A 23,230-nucleotide genomic window follows, 5' to 3' on the forward strand; every position below is an offset into this window, starting at 1 on the left:
TGGATAAGGGGTTAAGGTTCACTTTGTTTAGTGTTCACTTTGTTTTGTGTGATGATGATGATAATACTATCTATGTTGTTGGGGATCTTTTTAAAATTGAACTCGTAAATTGTGAATTTAAAAATTACAATCACATCTTGGAACTGCAGAGGGTACAAAAATTAAAGAAGGTAAAACAGGTAATGAATAGAATCAAAACACTGCAATCAAACGTAGTATTTCTTCAAGAAACCCATATGAAATGTGAAGATGAGCTAAAAGTGAGGAGGAGGTGGAAAGGAATAGTAACATCAGCCCCTTTTACATCCCAAGCAAGAGGTGTCATGATCTTGGTTCATGATTCTATTCCATTTCAAATTGACAAAATTATCAAAGATAAAGGAGGGCGATATATAATTATGCAGGGAACTATTCTTAAAGCTGCTGTCCGGAGTTTCCGTTTGTTTTCAATTTATGTATCATTTTTTAACAAAGCTTAAATGTGTTAGTCTAGTTCGATACTATAATATAAAGTTAGTATAACGCAATATGAAAATTTATTCCTGAGCTCCGCCTTCCTCTCATAGACCCCCATATTATTCCAAAAAGCGCCGGTCGCTGCCGACCAATCAAGTTCGAGCTTCAGCTTTGTCATGCTGTCAATCAACGGTTGCGCGCACAGCAAGCAAGCCCATGCAGAGATGGGCGAGCTACGCACTACGCAACCGCGCGCACATTTGTTTTGCTTGTGGAGGAGAGAGCATCAGGGCTCAGCAACTTCCAGAAAAGTTACCAATCCTACGGCTTGTCAGGCCAAGAGACTGCAGGACGTTTTTTGGCTCGGGGTGCTCGCGTCGCTCCCCGACCACGGCCTCCATAGCCCGCCTGACGGCTTCGTTTAGATGCCCGACCTCTGGAGAAAGATGTTGGGTCGTCTGAGACATACTCTTCGTCAGAGGAGTCATGCAATTCTGAACTCTAGATAGAAATAAATAAACAATGTAACACATATACACGCGTAAATGCACTAAGTTTGATAAACAACGTCATCGAGAGGGATACACGAGTGTAATCACATATTGAAACTTTACCCGTTCGTCCTAGCAGATTCATGTTATTTTGGTATTAGGACAAGTTAGACTCAATACAGCATTCTAACTTAATTCCCTGATTATTTACTAAATGTACTAAATGTAGAAGAGTGGAAAACAGCAAAACAGGCAAGATGCTGCAGCACTCCGGGCACTCCTGTCAGGTACTGCGCGCGTGCACAAATAAAGGGGCGAAATCAGAGGGAGGGTGGGACCAACAGTGTTTTGGGAGACGCTGCGATTCAAACTCCAGACAGCAGTTTTAAAGAAAAAAATGATTTTAATTAATGTGTACGCACCCAACAATGATGAGACTGAATTTTTTCAAAATCTATTTTTCTCTGCTGCTTCTTTGCCAGGGTTATGTGTAATGGCTGGGGATTTCAACTGCACCCTAAATCTAACTTTAGATAAGAGTTCTGGGATTGATCAATCACATTCCAAAAGCAGAGAAGTGATTAAACAATTTATGAAAGAGATGAATCTAATAGACATATGGAGAGAAGAAAATCCAAATAACAAAATATTCTCGTGCTATTCTAGCACATACCAGTCTTATTCGTGCATAGATTATTTTTAGTCTCATCATTACTAAAATACAAAGTGGAAGATGTCTCCTATGGTTCTATTCTGTTATCAGACCATGCTCCAGTCTCTCTTATTTATCAAGATTCAAAATTAATTAGCGACATTCCCAAATGGAAATTCAAAACAAAATGGCTAAATGATACAGGCTTTGTAACTTTCTTAAAGGAACAAATTAATTACTATTTTGAAACCAACATGAATGAAACTTCTAAAAGTACTAGATGGGAGGCATTTAAGGCTTTTATCAGGGGACAAATAATTAATATAACAAGCTCTAAAGCTAAGGAAACATATAACAAAGTAAAAACATTAGTAACAAAAATAAGACGTTTAGAGGAACAATATTATCAGTTTGGTTGCCAAAAAATTCATCAGGAAATTCTTCTACTTAGAACACAATATAATGAGTTAACGGCTACAAAGGCAATGTCAAATTTACTACGACTTAAACAGACCATCTATGATCAAGGTGAAAAACCAGGAAAGGTGCTGGCATGGCGGATTAAAAAATTACAGAACGAGAGACTTACTATCACACTCCTTAATGGTAATAATGAAAAAATTGTAGATCCACTTGAAATAAACAAATCTTTTAGAATATTTTTCTAAAAATCTTTATAGTACTGACATGCCTTCAAACTCATCAGAACTCAATAACTTTTTCAATAATGTTCAAATCCCCAAAATAACAGAAGAGCTAAAGAGTGAATTAGAAAAAGATATAACTTTGTCAGAAGTATCCAAGGCCATTGATAATCTTAAAAGTGGCAAAACCCCTGGTCCCGATGGGATCCCTGTAGAAATATATAAATTGTACAAACAGGAACTAATTTTACCTCTTTTGGAGATGTATCGAGAGTCGTTTGATAGTGGAATATTGCCTGCTACTTTGAGAGGGGCACTAATCACGCTACTGCCAAAACCGGGCAAAAAAAATAATAAATGTGGAAATCTTAGGCCAATTAGTCTTTTAAATGTAGATTTGAAAATTCTAAGTAAGATACTCGCAATGAGACTAGAGAAAATAATCCCAAACATTGTTCATACTGATCAAAATGGTTTTGTACAAGGTAGGCAAGGATTTCATCATGTTAGACATCTTTTAAATATTCTACATTTTCATAAAGGATCTCTAGACACAGCAATACTGTCGTTAGACGCTGTGAAAGCTTTCGACAGAGTTGAATGGCTCTATTTATTTGAAGTTCTTGCAAGTTTTGGTTTTGGGGACAATTTTAAAAGATGGGTTAAATTACTTTACACAAAACCATTTGCAGAAATAATGACTAATCGTAATATTTCTGGAGCAATTGATATAGAAAGAGGATGTAGACAAGGAGATCCACTGTCACCATTGTTGTTCATTTTGGCTATTGAACCGCTGGCAATAGCTATAAGAGCAAGTCAAAGTATCACAGGAATCTGTATAGGAGAAGAGGAACACCGTCTGGCTCTTTTTGCTGACGATGTGATTATATTTCTTAAAAACATTAAAAAATCTGTCCCACAATTATTACATATCATTAATATGTTCGGGAAAACTTCAGGCTATAAATTGAATAACTCAAAATCATCTATAATGTTTTTAAATAAATGTGATTATATGAGTCCTCCACCTATAGCTACCCAATTCAAAATTGTAGATTGTTTTACATATCTTGGTCTTGAAATTGTACCTCAACTGAAATATATTATACCAAAAAATTATGAACCAATGTTACAAGAAATTACGCAACTATTAGATAGATGAAAACCTATTCCTATGTCTTTCATAGGGAAAATCAATGTACTTAAAATGAATATTATGCCTAAACTCTTATACTAAATGCCCAAATCCACTTTTTTACTATTGGGCTGCACAATTGAAAACATTGCTATTTTACTTTAAAAGAAAAGATCCACCAGTTTGGAAAGTGATGGAGGAATCACAACTTAATCTTCAACTTCCTATGTATATCCAACACGGTCTCACGGGGATTCGTGAAACTGTTACGTAAATTTTTTGTTTCTTTTTCGTGCGCACCAACACGATTTCGTCATGTTTTTCGTGCCGCTCACCACGAAATGTTTTTCGTGTTGCTCACAACGAAACCCGCTGTGGTAATCACAGCTGAAAGTGGTTTATACCAGCGGATTCATGACGATCTAAGCTGTCCATCGGCGTATACTGCTTGTGTGATTGCGTTTGCGGCCGCCGGCCGCCGGACATTCTTTAAATTCCTATGCAAATTGGTAAGTGTTACACCGGGTTATGGTTAGGTTATGGTTAGGTTATGGTTAGGGTTATGGTTAGGGTTATGGTTAGGGACGATGTCATGCAAAATATAGCGTTGGATTTGCCATGGTTTTACATTAAAAATATAATACACACATTCGTTTGAAATACGTTCTGGGTGGCACGAAAAGTCCGCTGTTTAAAATACATTGGTGCGCATTTCGTGGTGAGCGGCACGAAAAACATGACGAAATCGTGTTGGTGCGCACGAAACCGAAACAAAAATTTACGTAACAGTTTCACGAATCCTCGTGAGATCGGGCTGGTATATCTACTCCACAAAAATGTCAATCCTTAAACGACAAACAAAAAACCCAATAGTGAAAAATATGATTGCAGTGTGGTATAAGGTTACAAACTATTTTGTTGAAACTCCCTCTTTCTCTGTTTTCCACCTGATATGGGGTAATGATTATTTCACGCCAGGAAAAGCAGATGGTGGATTTAAAGCTTGGGCCAAAAAGGGTTTACAAAAGATTGGTGATGTTTATAAACAAATTGTATTGATGTCATTTGAAGAATTGGTTAGTGAGTTTGACATTCCTCATCATTTTTTAAGTACTTACAATTACGGAATTTTATTAAAAAACAACAAAATCAGTCACTATCAATTCCTGTACTATCTACTTTGGAAAAAATAATAGATGACATAAAGTGCCAGGAATGGGGACAAATATCAAAAATATACAAATTCCTTGTAGATAAGTGTGGTGAAACATCTGCATTGCGGATGGAAGCATGGAGAGAAGACCTGGGTGAAGATATTTCATGGGAAGAATGGCAAGAAGCATGTACTAAAGCACAATCAAAAACTACTAATACACGTCCGAAATTATTACAATATAACTGGCTGATGCGAACTTATGTTACGCCAGAGAAACTTAACAAGTACAATAACGCCATACCAGATACATGTACAAAATGTAACAGGGAAAAAGGTACTCTTTTTCATTGTATATGGCAATGTACAGAAATCCAATTAGTCTGGCAAGAAGTGAAACATCATCTTCAAAATATTTTACAAATTCACATACCATTAGTTCCACGACTGTTGATTTTAGGCCTATATCCAAACATATTAAAAATCAGAAAAAGACAAAAAAATATTATTAGATTTAGGTATTTTACTGGCAAAAAGACTAGTGGCACTTAACTGGAAGGATATTAATAGACCAAGTATAGGAAGATATCTATCAGAGCTTTCTACAACACTGCCATTAGAGAAAATTACGTATACAATTAAACATAAAATGCATTTATTTAATCAAATTTGGGATCCATTTATTGAATACATTGCAAAAACAGATCTTACAGATGTAATTGAGAATATTGGGTAATTTTAAAAGTAGCCCTCTGCAATGACATTGTATAATTATATGTAATTAACATCTCATTTACAAATGTAAAGGTATACTGTGGAAATTCCCCAATTGAAACCTTCATCATGTAAGTTCATTGTTTGGTTTATTGTTTGTGTGTAATTGAAAAACTGAACTAAAATTAATTAAAAATAATGTTGGCAAAAAAAAGTCAAAATTCGGTGGGGAAGCCTTGGCGAGAACAGCAGGTGCATCAGTGAATGCACTTCTCCTGGCGTTTTAATGGAAACAGGGTTCTTGGTCTAAAAACAGTCCAGGATTTGTTTGACCTGTTAAAAAACTACAGTTGGGATATTGTGGGTGTTTCTGTGGGCAGAAGGGAAGTATGTGAGGTGTGGTGAGTGGGCAAGGCTTAAGTGCAGTCAGTCAGCTGGAGTTGATTGAACCCTGTGGTGAATGTTTGCTGTTAAAACCGAGCTGCCCAGTGTACTCGGATGCAGTCCGTCGTGTCGATAAAAACCAGGGCAGTTCCAGAAGAGGTTAAAATTGTCAATAAAATTCAGATTGTGAGCTGTGCAGGTGTGCTGTAGCCAGGTGCTCAAACTAAGGAGTCTAGAAAAGCGCTCGGGACCATGAGACAGAGTCGGAATCGGTCCGCGTATAAAGACAGACCAGCCCGATCTCACGAGGATTCGTGAAACTGTCACGTAAATTTTTGTTTCGGTTTCGTGCGCACCAACACGATTTCGTCATGTTTTTCGTGCCGCTCACCACGAAATGCGCACCAATGTATTTTAAACGGCGGACTTTTCGTGCCACTCAGAACGTATTTCAAACGAATGGGTATATTATATTTTTAATGTAAAATCGTGGCGAATCCAACGCTATATTTTGCATGACATCGTCCCTAACCATAATCCTAACCAGAACCTAACCAGAACCTAACCAGAACCGAACCATAACCCTAACCATAACCCGGTGGTACACTTACCAATTTGCATAGGAATTTAAAGAATGTCCGACGGCCGCAAACGTGATCACACAAGCAGTATACGCCGATGGACAGCTTAGATCGTCATGAATCCGCCGGTATAAACCACTTTCAGATGTGATTACCACAGCGGGTTTCGTTGTGAGCAACACGAAAAACATTTCGTGGTGAGCGGCACGAAAAACATGACGAAATCGTGTTGGTGCGCACGAAACCGAAACAAAAATTTACGTGACAGTTTCACGAATCCCCGTGAGACCGGGTTGGACAGACTTACCTCAGCTTTTCAGAAGGCTGAAGAGGTCCATAAAATCCCAGTTCGTCAGCTCAGACTGTCGCCGGGCTGTGTTGTTTGTGCCAACGTGAATAATCACACGGCATACGGAGGATGGGATGGACTGTAGCAGCTCAGGGAGTTTGTCCAGTATAACGGCAACCAGAGAAACACCATGTGGTGGCGTTGAAGAAACGGATGTTTCTGACATGCTGATGATGAGTGTTGTGGGGCTGAACAGGGGACAAGGTGACAGGTGCTGCAAGCATCTGGAGCTGGGGAGCGCTTCGCTGGCATCTTCAGGCAACGGGCAGGGAGAGGAGGCAGAGCCGGAGCCGGAGCCGGAGCCGGAGCCGGAGCCGGACGTGTATCCCTCCGCCCCAGCAAGAGGGGAGGCGGTGGTCCCCATGTGGTGCCCGGCCTGGTAAAGGGGAGCTCTGTGGGCTCCAGGTAGTGTTTACCGCTATGGCAGATAGCAGCCTCAGCTTCGTGATGAGGATCCAGGATCATGCCAGGGCATTGGAGGCTCCCAGATCGCCTCTGTACAGCCTCCTCTAAGAGCCTTAGGCATGAAGCAGAGCTCAAAGCCCGAGATGACAGCTGCTGATCCGGGGCCGCAACCGGCGAGGACGCCAATCCAGCAGAGTGCACAGCTGTCTTGGTAACCAGCAGCGGAGGAGGAGCCTCTGGGCCCATGGATGCCGGGCTGTTGGAGCAGGAAGCTGCTGACACGCCGTTGGCTGCTGCTGTGAAGAAAACCACTGGAGTTGAGCTCAGGTCTTCACCACCGGCCGGCTTTTCTTCAATCTGCGACCGAGTCACGAAGCAGTTCAAGAGGGACAGTGGAGGCAAGACGACTTTGACTGGGGTTTTCTGCCTGCCCCGGATCACCACCTCTGTCCACGATCGCTGGCGGCTGGGTGTAGAGCAGGATGAGGGTTGTGGACAGGAGGGATCCCAGGGTGCCGTGTCCTGGAAGGCCGCAGAGAAAGAGGCAATCCTCATGGACTGCTTGTGTGCCGAACTTCCTGTTTCTTTGTCTACACAATGTTGTGCTCATGCATCGTCGGAGGAACGCTCTGAACAGCGACGTGCGTGTGTGTGTGTGTATCGAGCTAGAAAGCATGCTAGCTGATGGCTAACACTCCTAAATTAGTGCCCTTGGAGAGTGGAATGAGTTTTCACAGTGCTTATGGTACATGGTGCTCGTCCAGAGTGAGAATAAATTGACACCTGTGTGAAACTCTGTGCGTCTTGCTTAATACACTCAACAAAAATATAAACGTAACACTTTTGTTTTTGCTAGCATTTTTTATGAGATGAACTCAAAGATCTAAAACTTTTTCCACATACACAATATCACCATTTCTCTCAAATATTGTTCACAAATCTGTCGAAAACTGTGATACTGAGCACTTCTCCTTTGCTGAGATAATCCATCCCACCTCACAGGTGTGTCATATCAAGATGCTGATTAGACACCATGATTAGTGCACAGGTGTGCCTTAGACTGCCCACTCTGAAATGTGCAGTTTTATCACACAGCAAATTGCCACAGATGTCGCAAGATTTGAGGGAGCGTGCAATAAGCATGCTGACTGTCAGGGTTTTCGAGGGAGCTCAGGCGCAGGGAATACACAGACGGATGGGTAGAAAAATGAGGTTTTATTTTCCTCATTCTTCTTTGCCGCTTCAGGAAAGAGGCTGTAGCAATTGTCTGTGATATTCTAAGAATTTTTTATCAGTTCTCTGTCACTCCTGAATCCTGGAATTATCTGAAATTCCTGAAAATTATCTGAAACGTGGAGACTTGGAGAAGGAACCACAGGAGTACAAGATGGCGGTTCATCTCTTTGGAGCTGCTTTGTCTCCAGGATGTGCCAATTTTGGGTTAAAACATCTGGTACGACAACACAAAGCCATCTATCCACTGGCATCAGCATTTATAGTGAAAAACTTTTATGTTGATGGTGGGTTAGGGTGCTTTCACACCTGTTAGTCCGTTAGAGTGGTTCGTTTGGACCCAAAAGTTGTTACAGTGTTGTTAATTTCAACTGGTTCGGTTCGCATTCACACCAGTGTTTTCGCAGTTGAACCAACTACGATGAATGTTATATCTCCCCCCAGTCGTTTGGCGGCGCTGTTCAGAAAAATAAGGTGTTTTCGATGACGTACGTGAACGCTGATTGGCGCAGCATGTGAAGAGGGAAAAATCCCGGAAGAAAACATTCTATGGATCGAGGTTTATTCGTAAACAATGAACTACGTTCTCCTGTTCGTTCTTGTTGCCATATATTCGTATCATTGCTTTATGCAGCAAGCACAAATACTGCTGTTTTTCCAGCATGAAGCTGGCATTCGGTACGAGAACATTACACAGTCGTTTTTGGCTACAGAAGCTCCTGTAGACCAAAAAGTCTGCTGCGCCATCAAGCCGGTCCGAATGGAGACAGGTTTGTGTTCTCACCAGGAGCGAACCGAACTGGAGTTCACATAGAAGCGGACCGAGACCACCTCTCAAAGGTGGTCTCGGTCCGGTTCTTTAGTCCGCACCAAAAACATCTGGTCTGCTTTCACACCAGCCCAAACGAACCGTACTTGCTTGTGTTGCGGACTCCAGTCCGCTTTAAGCGGACCAAAAGGCGTATGTGTGAAAGCACCCTTAGTCAGCGTTCCATCAACTGAGGAAGCCAAGTAACTGATCACTGAGTCACAGAAGATGTCCAAAAGAGGAAACCTACGCCTTCAAAAATTCAACTCAAATGAAGATGCAGCCTTGCTTTGCTTGGATCTGTCAGAAAAAGCAGCAACTGTCGATTGACAGAAGATTGAAGATTGACGAAGAGATTTTTCTGGACAGATTCACAAGTTGTGCGTGGCTATATTAACGGTGATGCCCGGAAGCTCCACATATTTGTGCGAACCGTGTTCAGCTGATCAGGGATAACAGTGATCCCAGTCAGTGGCACTATGTGGACACCGCAGAAAACCCGGCCGATCACGCATCCCGAGGTCTTTGTGCCTCAGACATTCATTTAACAAACTAGCTGCGAGGGCCAAAGATTCTCTGGGAGCGTGAATTACATCTAACACCCAGCACTCCAACAGAATTACTCATTGGGGATTCTGAAGTCAAGACAATTCATGTGCTTGCAACTGAAACTGAAACCTGCAATGACATCCTCAGATGTCTGAGTCAGTTTTCTTCCTGGACAACAATTCTTAAAGTGCTTGCTAGAATCAAGAGGCTGAGGTCTAAACAGAAACAACACAGTAAGCTTGTGACTGTTGAGGAGCATGAGAAGGCTGCAAAGGAGGTGATTAAGATTGTACAGCAACAAGCCTTCCTCCATGAGATAAAGATGTCTCAGGATGAAAAAGACCTTCCAAACTCAAGTGCTCTTTTCAGTCTCGACCCCATCTGGTCTGAAGAACTTCTCTGTGTTGGTGGGAGATTAAAACAGTCATCGCTCTGTCACAAGGTCAAGCACCCAGTCATCTTACCAACCAAATAGCCACATCACCAAGCTGACTGTGTCCCACTTTCATGCTAAGATATTCCATCAGGGGAAAGCCAGGCTTTAATGGAGCTTCAGGCAAATGGATTCTGGGTTAATGGCAGGAGCAAATTGGTTGCTAAGTTGATACGCACTTGTGTGTTTTGCAGAAAACTTGGACGACCGACAGAGAGCCAAAGAATGGCTAAACTACCCAAAGAACGCGTTGAAGCTTCAGCACCCTTCACATACTGTTGCATGGACTGTTTCGAACCGTTCACTGTAAAGAAAGCCCGCAAAGAATACAAATCATACCGCTTGATTTTCACATCTGTACTCAAGAGCTGTTCATATTGAAATAAGATTGACAAATGAAGATTTGTCAATAGACTCATTCATGAACTCACTGAGATGCTTCATCAGCCTGAGAGGAACTGTTCGACAACTGTACTGTGACCAAGTCTCTAATTTTGTTGCCGCCAGAAATGAGTTCAAAGAAGCACTTAAACAATGTCACACAAAGCTACTCGAAATCTTTCTGACTGAGAAGCAGTGTGAATTAGTCTTCAATGCCCCCTCTGCCAGTCATACAGGCGGTGTCTGGGAATGGCAGATTAGAACCGTCAGAAATGCGCTGAACGCCACCTTTGCACAGTGCCCAGGTCGACTTGATGACGCCTTCCTCAGAACACTGCTATGAGGCCATGGATATTGTCAACAGCCGCCCATTAACGGTGGATCCTCAGTGATCCTCAAGCACTGGGGCCTGTAAAACCAAATCACCTCATTATGATGAAATCTTCCTCCCTCTGGAGTAGTTGTCAAGGAGGACCTGTACGTGATAAAAGGTGGAGGAGAGTTCAGTATCTTATTGAACAGTTCTGGAGCTGCTGGAAAAAAGAATATCTGCTAAATATATCCACAAGGCACAAGTGGCACTTACCTCAGTGCAACCTCAAAGTGAATGATGTTATTATCAAGGATGACCACCTCCCAAGGAATCAGTGGCAACTTGGATGAGTGATTGAGACTGTTCAAAGTAGTGATGGCTTAGTCCGTCAAGTTAAAGTGCAAGTTGGGAAGCGAAAACCTCACAAAAAACAAGATCCTCCCTTCAAGCCCTCAGTCATTGAGAGACGAATACAAAAATTGGTGTTCCTCCTTGACAACTGATTAGAGCAAAAGACTGATAATGCTGCATACACTTCATTTTCCTTTTAATGTAAAGCACTTTGTGATTTTTATATCTGTGAGAAGTGCTATATAAATAAACTTTACTTACTTACTTACTTACTTACTTACACTATGACGCTATATAGTTCCGCATCTGATAGCTTAACTTGATGCTTTTCATTTCTTAGTCAAGAAATCCTGTACATTTCATTCACTCTGTGAGTATTTGTTCATTCATTGTGATAGGATTTGGTGGGAGTGTAAATGTCTGAAAAATTGTATTATTATTCTCCTGCACAGTATTGTTTATGTATTAACAAGACATTGTAGTCCTGCAGTGCCACCTTGGGGTCTGTTCCGCTTTATTTTGTTCAACACGCGCTTCTTCTTCTGTTATTTTGTGATACTGAACTTCCTGTTTCTTTGTCTACACAATACTGTGCTCATGCATTGTCGGAGGAACACTCTGAACAGCGATGTGCGTGTGTGTGTCGACCTAGAAAGCATGCTAGCTGATGGCTAACACTCTTAAATTAGCACCCTTGGAGAGCGGAATGAGTTTTCACGGTGTGTATGGTACATGGTGCTCGTCCAGACAGAATAAATCGACACTCGTTTGAAACTCTCTGCATCTTGCTTAATAAATCAAAGGGGCCACTACACTAAATATGTAGTGAGTGACGAATATTGATGCAACTCGGAAACATTCCCATAATTTAACATAAGTCCTGATAAGTCCGCAGCAGTGGATTTGTAGAAGGATTGCAATCATGTAATCGTCAACAGGCAGTTGACATAGTGTTCACTTGTAATCATAGAGTAACGCCGTGACGCTATCTCGCAATGATACAGAAATTCGGGATGTCTGATTATCTCAGCTGACCTTATGTTAGCTAGTTACCCTCCCCGAAAAGCAAAAAAGTCCAGATTCAGGATTATTTTTTACTTTAAGCCCTGCAAGTGTGGCTGCAGTTACAAGCTTGCTGTGCCTGACGGAAAATATGTCTGTGGTTTGGAATTATTTTCAAGCCTACATATCAGTATCAGTTGATATCGGAAACTGAGAGTTGGACAATATCGATTATCGGCAAAAAAAGCCAATATCGGACATTCCTAACAGAAATCTTTAACAAATCCATGAATCCAGACTGTAAGTCGTATCACTGCCAGAATCGAATCACTTCATCCTTGTGTAATTTTTTTTATCTTCCCTGAAAATGTCATTCAAATCCATTAGTCCATTTTTGAGTAATGTTGTTTACAAACAGACAAACGTACACCAATCGTCACATAGCTCCACCGTTCCTTAGTCAAGCAATTAGTCTACCTGTATTCCACCATTCACTGCTTGTTGTTTGTTGCATCATTATTGTCTAAATGTTTGTTTGTAGCATTACTTAAAAATGGTTTAGTATGATTATTGCCGGTTTTACCATGTATTTCTTTGAGAACTGGAGATCAATGAAATCAGAGTTTACAATTTCTGTTGATAAGACTTATCAATACAATACAATGGTTATAATGAAGACCTCTAACACAAAATAAAGAGCTGAGCTGGAATGTGCCGATTCTATCTATATTAATCAATGCATTGTCTGCTACCTGTGTGAAATGATTTCTGACAGTGTCCTGATATGATTGTCAACACATTGTCCTGACATGTAAAAACAGCTTAGGATACAAATTCAGAAAGAAAGGTGATAATTAAAACTCCCCTTATCTCACCTGTCCTGGCTGGAGGAATGGAACAGACACTTCTCTCCAGCGGTCTCCAGATCCCACTGCCAGGTTTCCCCACATGAACTTCAGCTGCAGAAAGCATAATACATGTTATTACACTCAATGGAGGAGGGCAAGGGAAAAAAAAACCAAACAAAACTCAAGGTGTCCCTAGCAGTCAGGGGGCGGCTCCAATGCACACCAAGTAAACAGTTCAAAAGCAAAAGTCCACTAATACACTGGCAGGCAGGCTTGGCAGTCAAGGTACTTCTGCTCTGCAGCCGTGCTGATCTCCAGCAGCGCAGATGGGGTTCCCTTGACACTATGAGGTTATACTTAGTCACAACAGTTCTGTGAGATCAATGCCAACATCAGACTTCAAACACATTAACTTGCTGCTGTGTAGAAGGCAAGGCTTACTGCCACTAACAATTTAAGATATTAGTGAGCAAACATCTGTAATTAGTGTTAAACACAAAGAACAGCTAAGCAGATAAGAGCTTTGTTATGTTTGCAGATATTGGGTCATAAACCAAAGCACTGGATAAAGTGTGTATCAAAATTCACAGCAATCTGATTAATACTTGTTGAGCTTTTTGAGTCTGGCCCAAAGTGGAGGACTGACCATTCAACTGACATTTCTATCTCTGGACGCAGACAGCGTTGCTAGCACTTCACAATATCTGCTCAACCATTTCCGATTTGCCTGAAATTTCAAAGCAAAAAATAAAAATTTCCGTAAAGATATATGTGAATTTTCAGCTTCATATATTTAATATGTTTTGTGAAAAAAAATTGTGCCATGTTTATTCGCATACTGTAACTTGAGGCTATCTTTGAACAACAATATCTCAGGAAATGTTAAAGATAAAGGCCTTAAAACATCACTGTTATTTTTTTAATCATACAATTAATAAAAGCAAAACTAGATAATTAGATCAAAGAGTCTGATTAAGGGCGAGTTGAAATATGAAAAAAAATGAAGCCCTCATAAGAAGTCCCATCTTTTAGCATGCATAACAAAAAAAAAGACAAAAAACAATTTTTTGCACCACAAACATCACAATGATACAAATCAAAACCTTCTGTTACGGTGCGTGTCAGAGGCTCAGGTGCAGGGAAATGGAGATCGCAGATCAAGGACATTTAGAAAGCTTTATTTACAAAATCCAGAATGTAATGCAGAATAAAAGGAATCCGGAACTATACGAAACCCTGGAACTAACTAAGCAGAACTCAATACATAACTGGAACAATACGAAAACCCAGAACTAATTAAACAGAACTACAATCAGTAACCGGAACTATACGAAAACCTGGAATTAACTATACAGAACTACATCAGGAAACCAGAACAATATGCAAACCTGGAATTAACTGTACGGAACTATAACAGGAAACTGGAGCTATACAAAACCCCGGAACTAACTCTAACTGCCGAAGGCGGATTGAATGGGATCCCCTCACACCTGCTGCTCAGTCTCTGTGTAAAAACACACCTAGGAGAAAGAAAAGCCTGGACCGGAGAAGGGAAAGGACTGTCACTGATCACAGCCAGAGGCTGTGACTGTAAAAGTACCCCCTCCCACGGGCACCTCCAGGTGCCCGACAAGGCCGACTAGGGTGTCTGCGAATAAAGTCTTTAGTAAGCATAGCATACAGAATCCAAGTCCAGGCCATAATCCTCCAAATCGACCAAAAACTGAAGATCTTGTCCTTGATGACAAACATCCACCAACCGCCGCACAGTATATGCTGGGGCATCGTCGATGACCCTGGGAGGTGGAGGTGGACGGACAGGGCGGGCTAGAGACCTTTCCAACACCGGTTTAACTTAGGACACATGGAAAGTAGGATGGATTCTCATAGACACAGATAACAGAAGATGTACCGCAACTGGGATTGATCATCCATTCCACCATGAATGGCTCCAAAAATGTGGAGCCAACTTCTTCAATTCCACCTTTAATGGACTACCCTTGGAATGGAGCCATACGTCTTATCTGAGTCAGTACTTGGGGCCCGTTCTCCGATGATGATTGGCCTGTTCAGTCATCTGTCAAGAGTCCCGAAGAAGAGCCCTCCTTGCCTTCTTCCAGGTACCTTGACATCTCTTCACCATGAACTGAAGGAGTAGTGATCTCCTGCTCCTGGGATGGGAAGAATGGTGGTTGATTATTTACAGTCCAAAATACGGTTTTGCAATGGGAGATCCACTGTCTGCAATAATGAGTAACCTTTCCTGGAGGACCTGGAAACAAAAGCCATTCACATAGCACCCACACACTGCACACTCTGGAAACGGTACGTCAATGACATCCTGGAAATAATAAAATCTGGACACACACAAGAATTCACTGCCCACCTGAACAACATGGACGACACAGGAAATATACAATTCACACATGAAGAGGAAATAAACTGTACCATTTCTTTTGTGGACTTAAACATACACTACAAAGAAGACAGCAGCATCAAAATAACAGTCTACAGGAAGCCCACACACACGGACCAGTACCTCCTCTGGATATCAGAACATCCACAGCACACAAACTATCAGTAGTCAGAACACTTTATGAACGGACCAGTATCATAGCAGACAAGACAGACAGGAGGAGGAAACACATCAAGAATGCACTCACACACTGCCAATATCCGATAGGGGCCATAAACAAAGGAAAACAAGCCAAAAACAAAATGCACACAAAAACCGGACAATAAAAATAAAGACATAATCACCATTCCATATATCCGTGGGATAACAAATCCATACAATGCATAATGAAAAGACATAACTTTAACACAGCAGTAAAACCACATGCAAAACTCTGGCAGCTATTAGTCCACCCCAAAGACAAAATAGAACCGGACAATAAATGCAACATCATATATGAAATTCTGTGTAAATCATGCAAGAAAACATACAATTGAGAAACAGGCAGATCTTTCAACACAAGGTGAAGTGAGCACCAGACAGAATGTGAAAAGGAAACAACTGGACGACTCACAAGAACACAAAAAGAAAAAGCCAATCAAGGACTGCTGGGCTTTCAATGGAGTGAACACGCTTGTTTGCGCTCCTGAACTTTTATAACTTCTACTTGGTCCTTCACCTACTTTAACTTTATTTTTTGCTCCGTGTCGTTTGCTTTGGTGTATTCTACTCTTATTACTCAAACAATGTCAAAAAAGGGGAAGAAGGAAGAGTTAGAACAACTGGAAGAATCGGCTAACCTTACTAGCACCATTACGGCATTGCTAACCACGAAGCTAGCCGAACACAAAACTGAACTTTTAGCGGAGATAAGGGACACCTATGCGAGATACGAAGCCAAGCTGGATAGTGTTCAAACAACTATCGACGACCACAAACAACGGATCTCCAATCTGGAACAGTCTGCAAATACTACCAGCACTGAGCTGACGGATATCCAGGCTACGCTAACCACTCTGATCGCCGACAATGCTAAGCTAAAGGCTAAAGTAGTGGAGCTCGAAAGCCGAAGTCACAGAAACAACATTCGGATAATAGGTCTCCCTGAAAGTATTGAAAGCTCGAAACCAACTGCTTTTTTTCTCCCAGTTGCTCTTTGACATGCTTGGCACTGACATCTTGTCATCGTCCCCGCAGTTGGATAGGGCTCATCATACGCTAGCTGCTAAGCCCGGCTCGTCAGATAGGCCCAGGCCTGTTATCATTTGCTTTCACAGTTTTCAAATCCGTGAACTGGTGGTGCGCGGGGCTCGCAAAATGCGGGGCAAGCTAAAGTACAAAGATGTCCCTATTCACATTGTTGAGGACTACAGTCCGGAGGTTTTGGAGCAACGCATCCCGTACCGAGGCATTATGAAGAGGCTATACAAGATGGGCCTCAAGCCTTCCCTACGGTACCCTGCCAAGCTATTCGTCGTATTGGACAGTGGTGCAAGAAAGTTTCTCCCCTCGCTGAAGGAAGCTACGGACTTTGCTGCCTCATGGAACCCATAAGATATGTGAGTGTCGGTAATTAACACATTTATACGATGTCTTAAATGGTGACTATAAGTATCCTAGCACCTTAGTTAGTGACAACATGCTAACTAGACCATCCTGTTGCTAAACACTTAGCATACGTGTCACGTGACTACCATATTGCTTCTGCACTTTAAGGAACAGTGCCTTTTTCAATGGACAGCTTGTTTGCTGTTTGCTTTTTTGTTAATTAATTAATTTTTAAAATTTATTATTAATATATATTTTTTCAATGTTATTATTGCTGAACACGTTTTTTGTTAATGTAAATGTTATTTTTATTTTATTTTTATTTTTTCCCTTCCCTCTCCAAAAGCCAATGGCTACATGCTGCTATTGTTCTTTTTACATTTTAGCATAACCATTCTTTACATATGCATCATTTGTTGTGCTTTTTCTTTATTTATTTATATATTTTCTTTATCTATTTTTATTTGTCTATTCTGCTTTGCTCTCTTTTTAAGTGAAAATGTACAATTCACTTATTTGTATAAATTTATTTCTTTTCATTTTTCATATAGACTACAGTTATACAGAGTTTTACTCTGATGCTCAATAATATGTTTTTTTATTATTATTGTGGTTGACCTGAGCATAGATGCTGGAGCGCTCATACATAAGTGACTGAAGGACTGCAATTTCTAGTGCCTTCAATGTGGGGGTTGGAGTTGAAACTTTCCACTCTTGATGGAAGTCCTGTGTTTGGTGTTGTTAACACCTTTGTGCAATGGACACAATACTTTCAACATTTGGGGGGTTTCCAGGCCAGTTTTTTGTATTTTGGTTCTCTCTCTCTCTCTCTCTCTCTCTCTCGCTCTCTCTCTCTCTCTCCCTGTGTGTGTGTGTGGGTGTGGGGTGTGGTTCTGTTTTGTTCTATTTTGTATTTCACCTCTCATTTCTCCATTCATTTTGTACAGATACCCATTATGTTGCTCTTGACAGTTCATTTGTCACTAAACTTTGTGAATCTTTCCCAGATATTCAAAACCATTATATAGTTATGGGGGGGGGGGATTTTAATTTTGTTCAAGACCCAGTGCTGGATCGTTCATCTAATAAAGTGTTCTGCTTATCAATCAGCAAAAACTCTGCTTACACTTTCTCAACAATATGGCCTCACTTATCTGTGGAGGCATACATTCATTCAGTACGTAGAGCATATTCTTTTTCTCACATGTCCACCACACGTACTCTCATATTGATTTTTTCTTCTGGATGTCAGAATACTTTCAAAAGTTGCTGCTGCAGATTATCATAGCACAGCAATATCAGACCATGCTCCTATTTCTCTTGATCTGATCATACCCAATCCATCTGAGTCCTTTGAGGGTCTGGAGGTTTAATTCCGTGTTCTTACCAGAAGAGCACTATAAACAATTTCTGCAATCCCAATTTCTTTATTCTGTTGACTGAATGATGTCCCCGGTACTGAGCAGACATATTCTTTGGGAGACATCCAAAGCTTATATTAGAGGCCAACTTATCTCCTTTATTCTAATCAGAAAAAGTCTGAAACCTTTTATATCAATAGTTTACTTCGGGATATTAAAATGTTGATCACCAGTATGCCACCAACCCGGATCCTAGTCTTTATAAAAAACGTGTTGCCCTGCAGACAGAGTTTGATCTTGCTTCCACTACACAAATCAGAACTTTATATTGAAATCTAGACAGCGCTTTTACGAGTCCGGTGACGAAGCTGGGAAGCTTTTATCACATCAAGCTAGGGCTGAGGCATCGTACAGACTTATTCCGGCAATAAAATCTACCTCAGGGGAGATTCTAACTGACCCGATAGAGATTAACCACACTTTTGCAGAGTTCTATGCTGCCCTTTACACATCTGATTGCCCACTCCCTCCAAGATACTATATTAGATAATATTAATTTCCTCAAATTGATGTCAACTCAGCTAAAATTCTAGGTGCCCCAATCACTATAGCTGAAATTCAAGAGGCTATTGGGGCGCTCCAGACCGGCAAGTTCCCTGGACCTGACGGCTTTAATGCCGAATACTATAAGGCTTTTTCAACTCTGCTCAGTCCCTTTTTAAAAGATATGTACAATGAAGCTTTTGCCCATGGTCTTCTTCCAGATACCCTGTCGGAGGCCACCATCTCTTTACTTCTTAAAAAAGACAAGGACCTTTTGCTTTGTGTAGCTATAGGCCAATATCACTTTTCAATGGTGACTTCAAAATTATCTCAAAGGTTCTCGCTTCTCGTTTACAAGTGTTTTGCCACCTATTATTAGACCAGATCAGACAGGCTTCATGGCTGGTCGGCACTCATCATCTAACACGAGGCCCTTTTCAATATATCACCACCTCTTGCACTTTGGTGCCGGAGGTGGTGGTGTCATTAGATGCGGAAAGGCCTTCGACAGGGTCGAATGGGGTTTCTTGTAGAGTGTACTTGAACCAGATTTGGGCTTGGCAATTCTTTTGTGAACTGGGTTAAGCTTCTTTACTCTTCTCCTTGGCCTCAGTTCGAACAAATGACACCTTATCACCCCCTTTTCCTTTATGGCGTGGCACTAGACAGGGTTGCCCACTTTCCCCTTTACTATTATTTTGGTAATAGAGCCTTAGCCTTTGGCTTTGCTCGGAAGTTAACTTTAAAGGTATCATACGTCTCAACACCGTTCACAAGGTTCCTTATTGTGGATGACCTCCTCCTCTATGTTTCAGACCCTGTTACTTCTTTTCCTGTATTTTCGACATCTTAAATGAATATGGTGGTATATCCGGTTATAATACTTAATTATCAAAAGAGTGAGTTATTACCTTGTCAATGACTCGGCCAAAATTGTTTCCACCTCTATAGCACCATTTAAGTGGTCAAATAGTGGTTTTTCCTTATTTAGGTATCCATATTTCTGCAAATTTATCAGATTGTTTCGTAATAATTTCACTCCATTGATTAACAAGACTGAGGGAGACCTTTAGTCTCTGGTCGACTTTGTCTCTTCGCTTGTAGGTCGGATAAATTTGGTTAAAATGGTGATTCTTCCACGGTTTCTTATTTGTTTCAGCACCTTCACGTTTTTCTTAACAAGTCATTTTTTGTAAAATTAGATTAATTTATTTCAATTTTTTTGTGGGCCGGAAAACCAGCTAGAATTTCGAAAATCAGTCTTGCAAATCGCCCAAGTAAAAAGGTGAATTTGCTCTGCCAATTTTTTGATATTATTGGGCAGCCAATGTGCAGAAGCTTTTGTTCTGGCTGTGCAATGAAGACTTATTACCTGTATGGGTGCATTTGGAAAAAAATCATCTCCATTCTCATTATGCTCTGCTCTGTGCTCGCAAATTCCTCTTCCACTTTCACATCTGGTAGGCCTGTCCAGTAGTCTTGATTTCTTTAAAAATTTGGAACCAGTTTAGGAAGCAATTTGGCCTCTCGGGCCCCTCTGGTTTGGCCTCTTGTCTAATCGAAATTTTGCTTTTGAACCATCTAGAAATGATTCAGCATTCTGGGTCTGGCATAACCATGGGATAAAATCACTTAGCGATTTATATAAAGGTAACACATTTTTTCGTTTGAACAGCTTTCCACCAATTATAACCTTCCAAATCATCATCTCTTCCGTTTTTCCAGGTCAGGAACTTTGTTAAAAACAGTTCTTCATTTCCCAACCGTCCTCCAGAAACTTTGCTAGATACCCTCCTTTCTGTGTACCCTGTTACAAAGGGTTGCTTATCAGATTTTGTAACCAATCTACTTGGTGAACATCCTCTACATCTCTTTCTGCCGTCAGAAGTGTACAGGATGAAAGCTTAATGTTAAACTTACGAACAACAATGGAACTCTGCTTTGTCTCTTGTTCACCTCGATCATCCATCTGTGTTGTCACAGATTGATTCAATGTAAAGTCTTCTTTAGGGTCCATTACACTAATGCAGACTGGCAAATATGTATCATTCTGTTAGTGATAGCTGTGGTAGATGCAATATGTCCCCAGCGAATCAATGTACACATGTTCTGGTTGTGTCCCAACTAGGGCCTTCTGGACATACATTTTTGAAACCTTAAGCAGAGCCTACAGCTGTAGGGTTACCCCAAATCCACTTTTCTGCGATTTTTGGTATTTCACGGGCCTTGGCTTTCACTACCTTAACTAGCCCGCAGTGCTGATTTGCTTAATTGGAAGCATCCCCATCCCCGTCACATTTCCGTTGGGTTCGAGAGGTGCTGTATAATTTGAAGCTGGAGAAGCTGAGGTTTTCAAATGAATGGATCACTTAAGTCGTTCTATGACACATGGGATCCCTTTTGCTCTATATTGACTCGGTGAATTTGGAGAACGATTAGTGTGTTTTTTTTTTTTTTTAAATTAATTAGTTTTATTTACCTTTCATTTATTTACTTTTTCTTTTCTTAATTGTAATACAATTTTATTATGATCAAAACGTCTCACTGGTGTGCATGTGTGTGTGGATGTGTGTTTGTGTCTGGCCTTGTGTTCTAGGAGGCGGTGGGTGGGTGGGTGGTTGATACAATTGAAACTTCTGCAATCTTTGAAATTGTACGTGCAATCTCTGTGTCGGGGAAAGTTTAAAAAAATGTTCAATAAATAAAGTTGGGAAAAAAAAGAAAAAGTCAATTCAGAAAGAAATCAGCCATCACGGATCACTGCAAAAGAAATAACCACATCATGGACTGGGATAAGGGGAGAATTTTAACATCGGAGATCAACAAACATAAACTATGGATTAAGGAGGCCACAGAGATCAGGAAGCGGGCGAGCTGCTCCATTAACCGGGATGAGGGCGCCTACACCCTCTCGCATACCTGGGATTCCATCCTCCAGAGTCCACCGGACGGCAGGGGCGTGGCTGGTTTGACAGATCTGTCAAACTGGTCACCTGATAAAATGGACACGTCAGCACACGTCAGATGACGCTCTGAAGAAAACTGCAGATGCAGTTGAAACATGTCAGCAAGGTAAAACCATCATCTCTTTACTGATTTGTCGGTATAAAAAGCAACGTTATCCTACTATAATAAGCGACAAAATTAACATCTTTCAATGGTGGTTCATATCCTAGAGAGCACTGAAATGGAGAAAGCCCAGAAGAAGCGTTAGAAAATTAATTGTGGGCATATTCAATCCACGGCAGCCTCTCAACCCAGGAAGCAGGATTTCAGAAGCCAAACAACGAATGAAAACCTCCAAAGACTGATCGATTGAGGATGGGTTCTGGACATAAGACTAACTGTGGCTCCCAGCACAGAACAAGACGACCTCCAGACTTCTGACGTAAACCTCTGTCCGAGACAATGTCAGCAGGTATTCCATGGAGTCTGAATACCTGGTGGGCCATGACATCCACAGTCTCTTGAGCTGAATGGAGCTTAGTTAGAGTCTTTATGATTGTCTGTTGGCCACCAAAACTTCTGATGCAGAACCTCCAGGATACGGTTCCCTCCAGTATGACAGGCGATCTTCGATCCATGCCTCCACTGGAGCACCTGGGAGTGAACAGACTCAGAGACAAATAAACAGGAGGGCCATTACCTGGATCTGGATGCTTCTGAAGAGCTTGACGAACTTGAGTTTCCACCTGCCAGGTGAGTGAAATCACCAAACAGGACCTTGGTAGAATGGCCTCAGGGCACTTAGTATCTGAAGCAGGAGAGAACTGTCGAGAGACAGCGCATCAGATTTATTATTATGAGACCCAGGCCAGTAAGAAAAGGTAAAGTTAAATCGTCTGAAGAACAAAGTCCAACGGGCCTGTTGAGAATTTAGCCTCTTAGCTGAGCGAATATACTCCAAATTCTTGTCATCTGTCCAAACCACAAGGGAATCTCAGACCCCTCCAGCCAGTGTAAAGAGCCATCTTTACTGCCAACAGTTCACACTTTCCAACATCATAGTTCCGTTCAGCTGGGGATAGACGTCGTGAAAAGAAGGTACAGGGATGGAGTTTCCGATCTTTCGGAAAATGTTGAGACAATACAGCTCCCACTCCTACATCAGAAGCATCCACTTCAACCACGACCTGTAATGCAGGATCAGGTTGAATGAGTGTGGGAGTTGAGATAAATGGTTCTTAAGCTCAGAGAAGGCCATTTCAGCTTCCAGGGTCCACTGCAAGGTCTTTAAAGTGGAAGTCAGAGAGGTTAATGGGGCAGCAACTTTACTGTAGTTCTTAATAAACCTTCGATAGAAGTTTGCAAAGCCAAGGAAACGCTGAAGTTGCTTACAGTTCTCGGGGAACAGCAGCCAGCTTCTCAAGGTCCATTTTGATCTGCCCTGGGGAGATAACATAACCCAAGAAGGAGATTGTGGAGGCATGAAACTCAC

At 41.3% G+C, this 23,230-nt stretch overlaps 2 protein-coding genes across 7 annotated transcripts in view; both read right to left on the minus strand.

Moving 5' to 3' along the window:
* Window positions 1–23,230, minus strand: part of nbr1b (NBR1 autophagy cargo receptor b) — a 609,335-nt gene that overhangs the window by 438,206 nt on the left and 147,899 nt on the right. For all 6 annotated transcript variants that reach the window (XR_007938740.1, XR_007938739.1, XM_051941286.1 and 3 more), the window contains exon 11: window positions 12,913–12,996. Coding sequence is in view for 4 of the 6 variants with exons in the window: in XM_051941286.1 (XP_051797246.1) it covers window positions 12,913–12,996 (84 nt within the window). In the remaining 2 variants the exon portion in view is untranslated. The remainder of the gene's footprint in view (window positions 1–12,912; window positions 12,997–23,230) is intronic.
* The window catches only part of LOC127531607 (general transcription factor II-I repeat domain-containing protein 2), a 308,653-nt gene that overhangs the window by 170,652 nt on the left and 114,771 nt on the right, over window positions 1–23,230 (minus strand). The window lies entirely within an intron of this gene.

This window comes from Acanthochromis polyacanthus, chromosome 21 (assembly GCF_021347895.1).
Source record: "Acanthochromis polyacanthus isolate Apoly-LR-REF ecotype Palm Island chromosome 21, KAUST_Apoly_ChrSc, whole genome shotgun sequence".
In the NCBI taxonomy this organism is placed as follows: domain Eukaryota; kingdom Metazoa; phylum Chordata; class Actinopteri; family Pomacentridae; genus Acanthochromis; species Acanthochromis polyacanthus.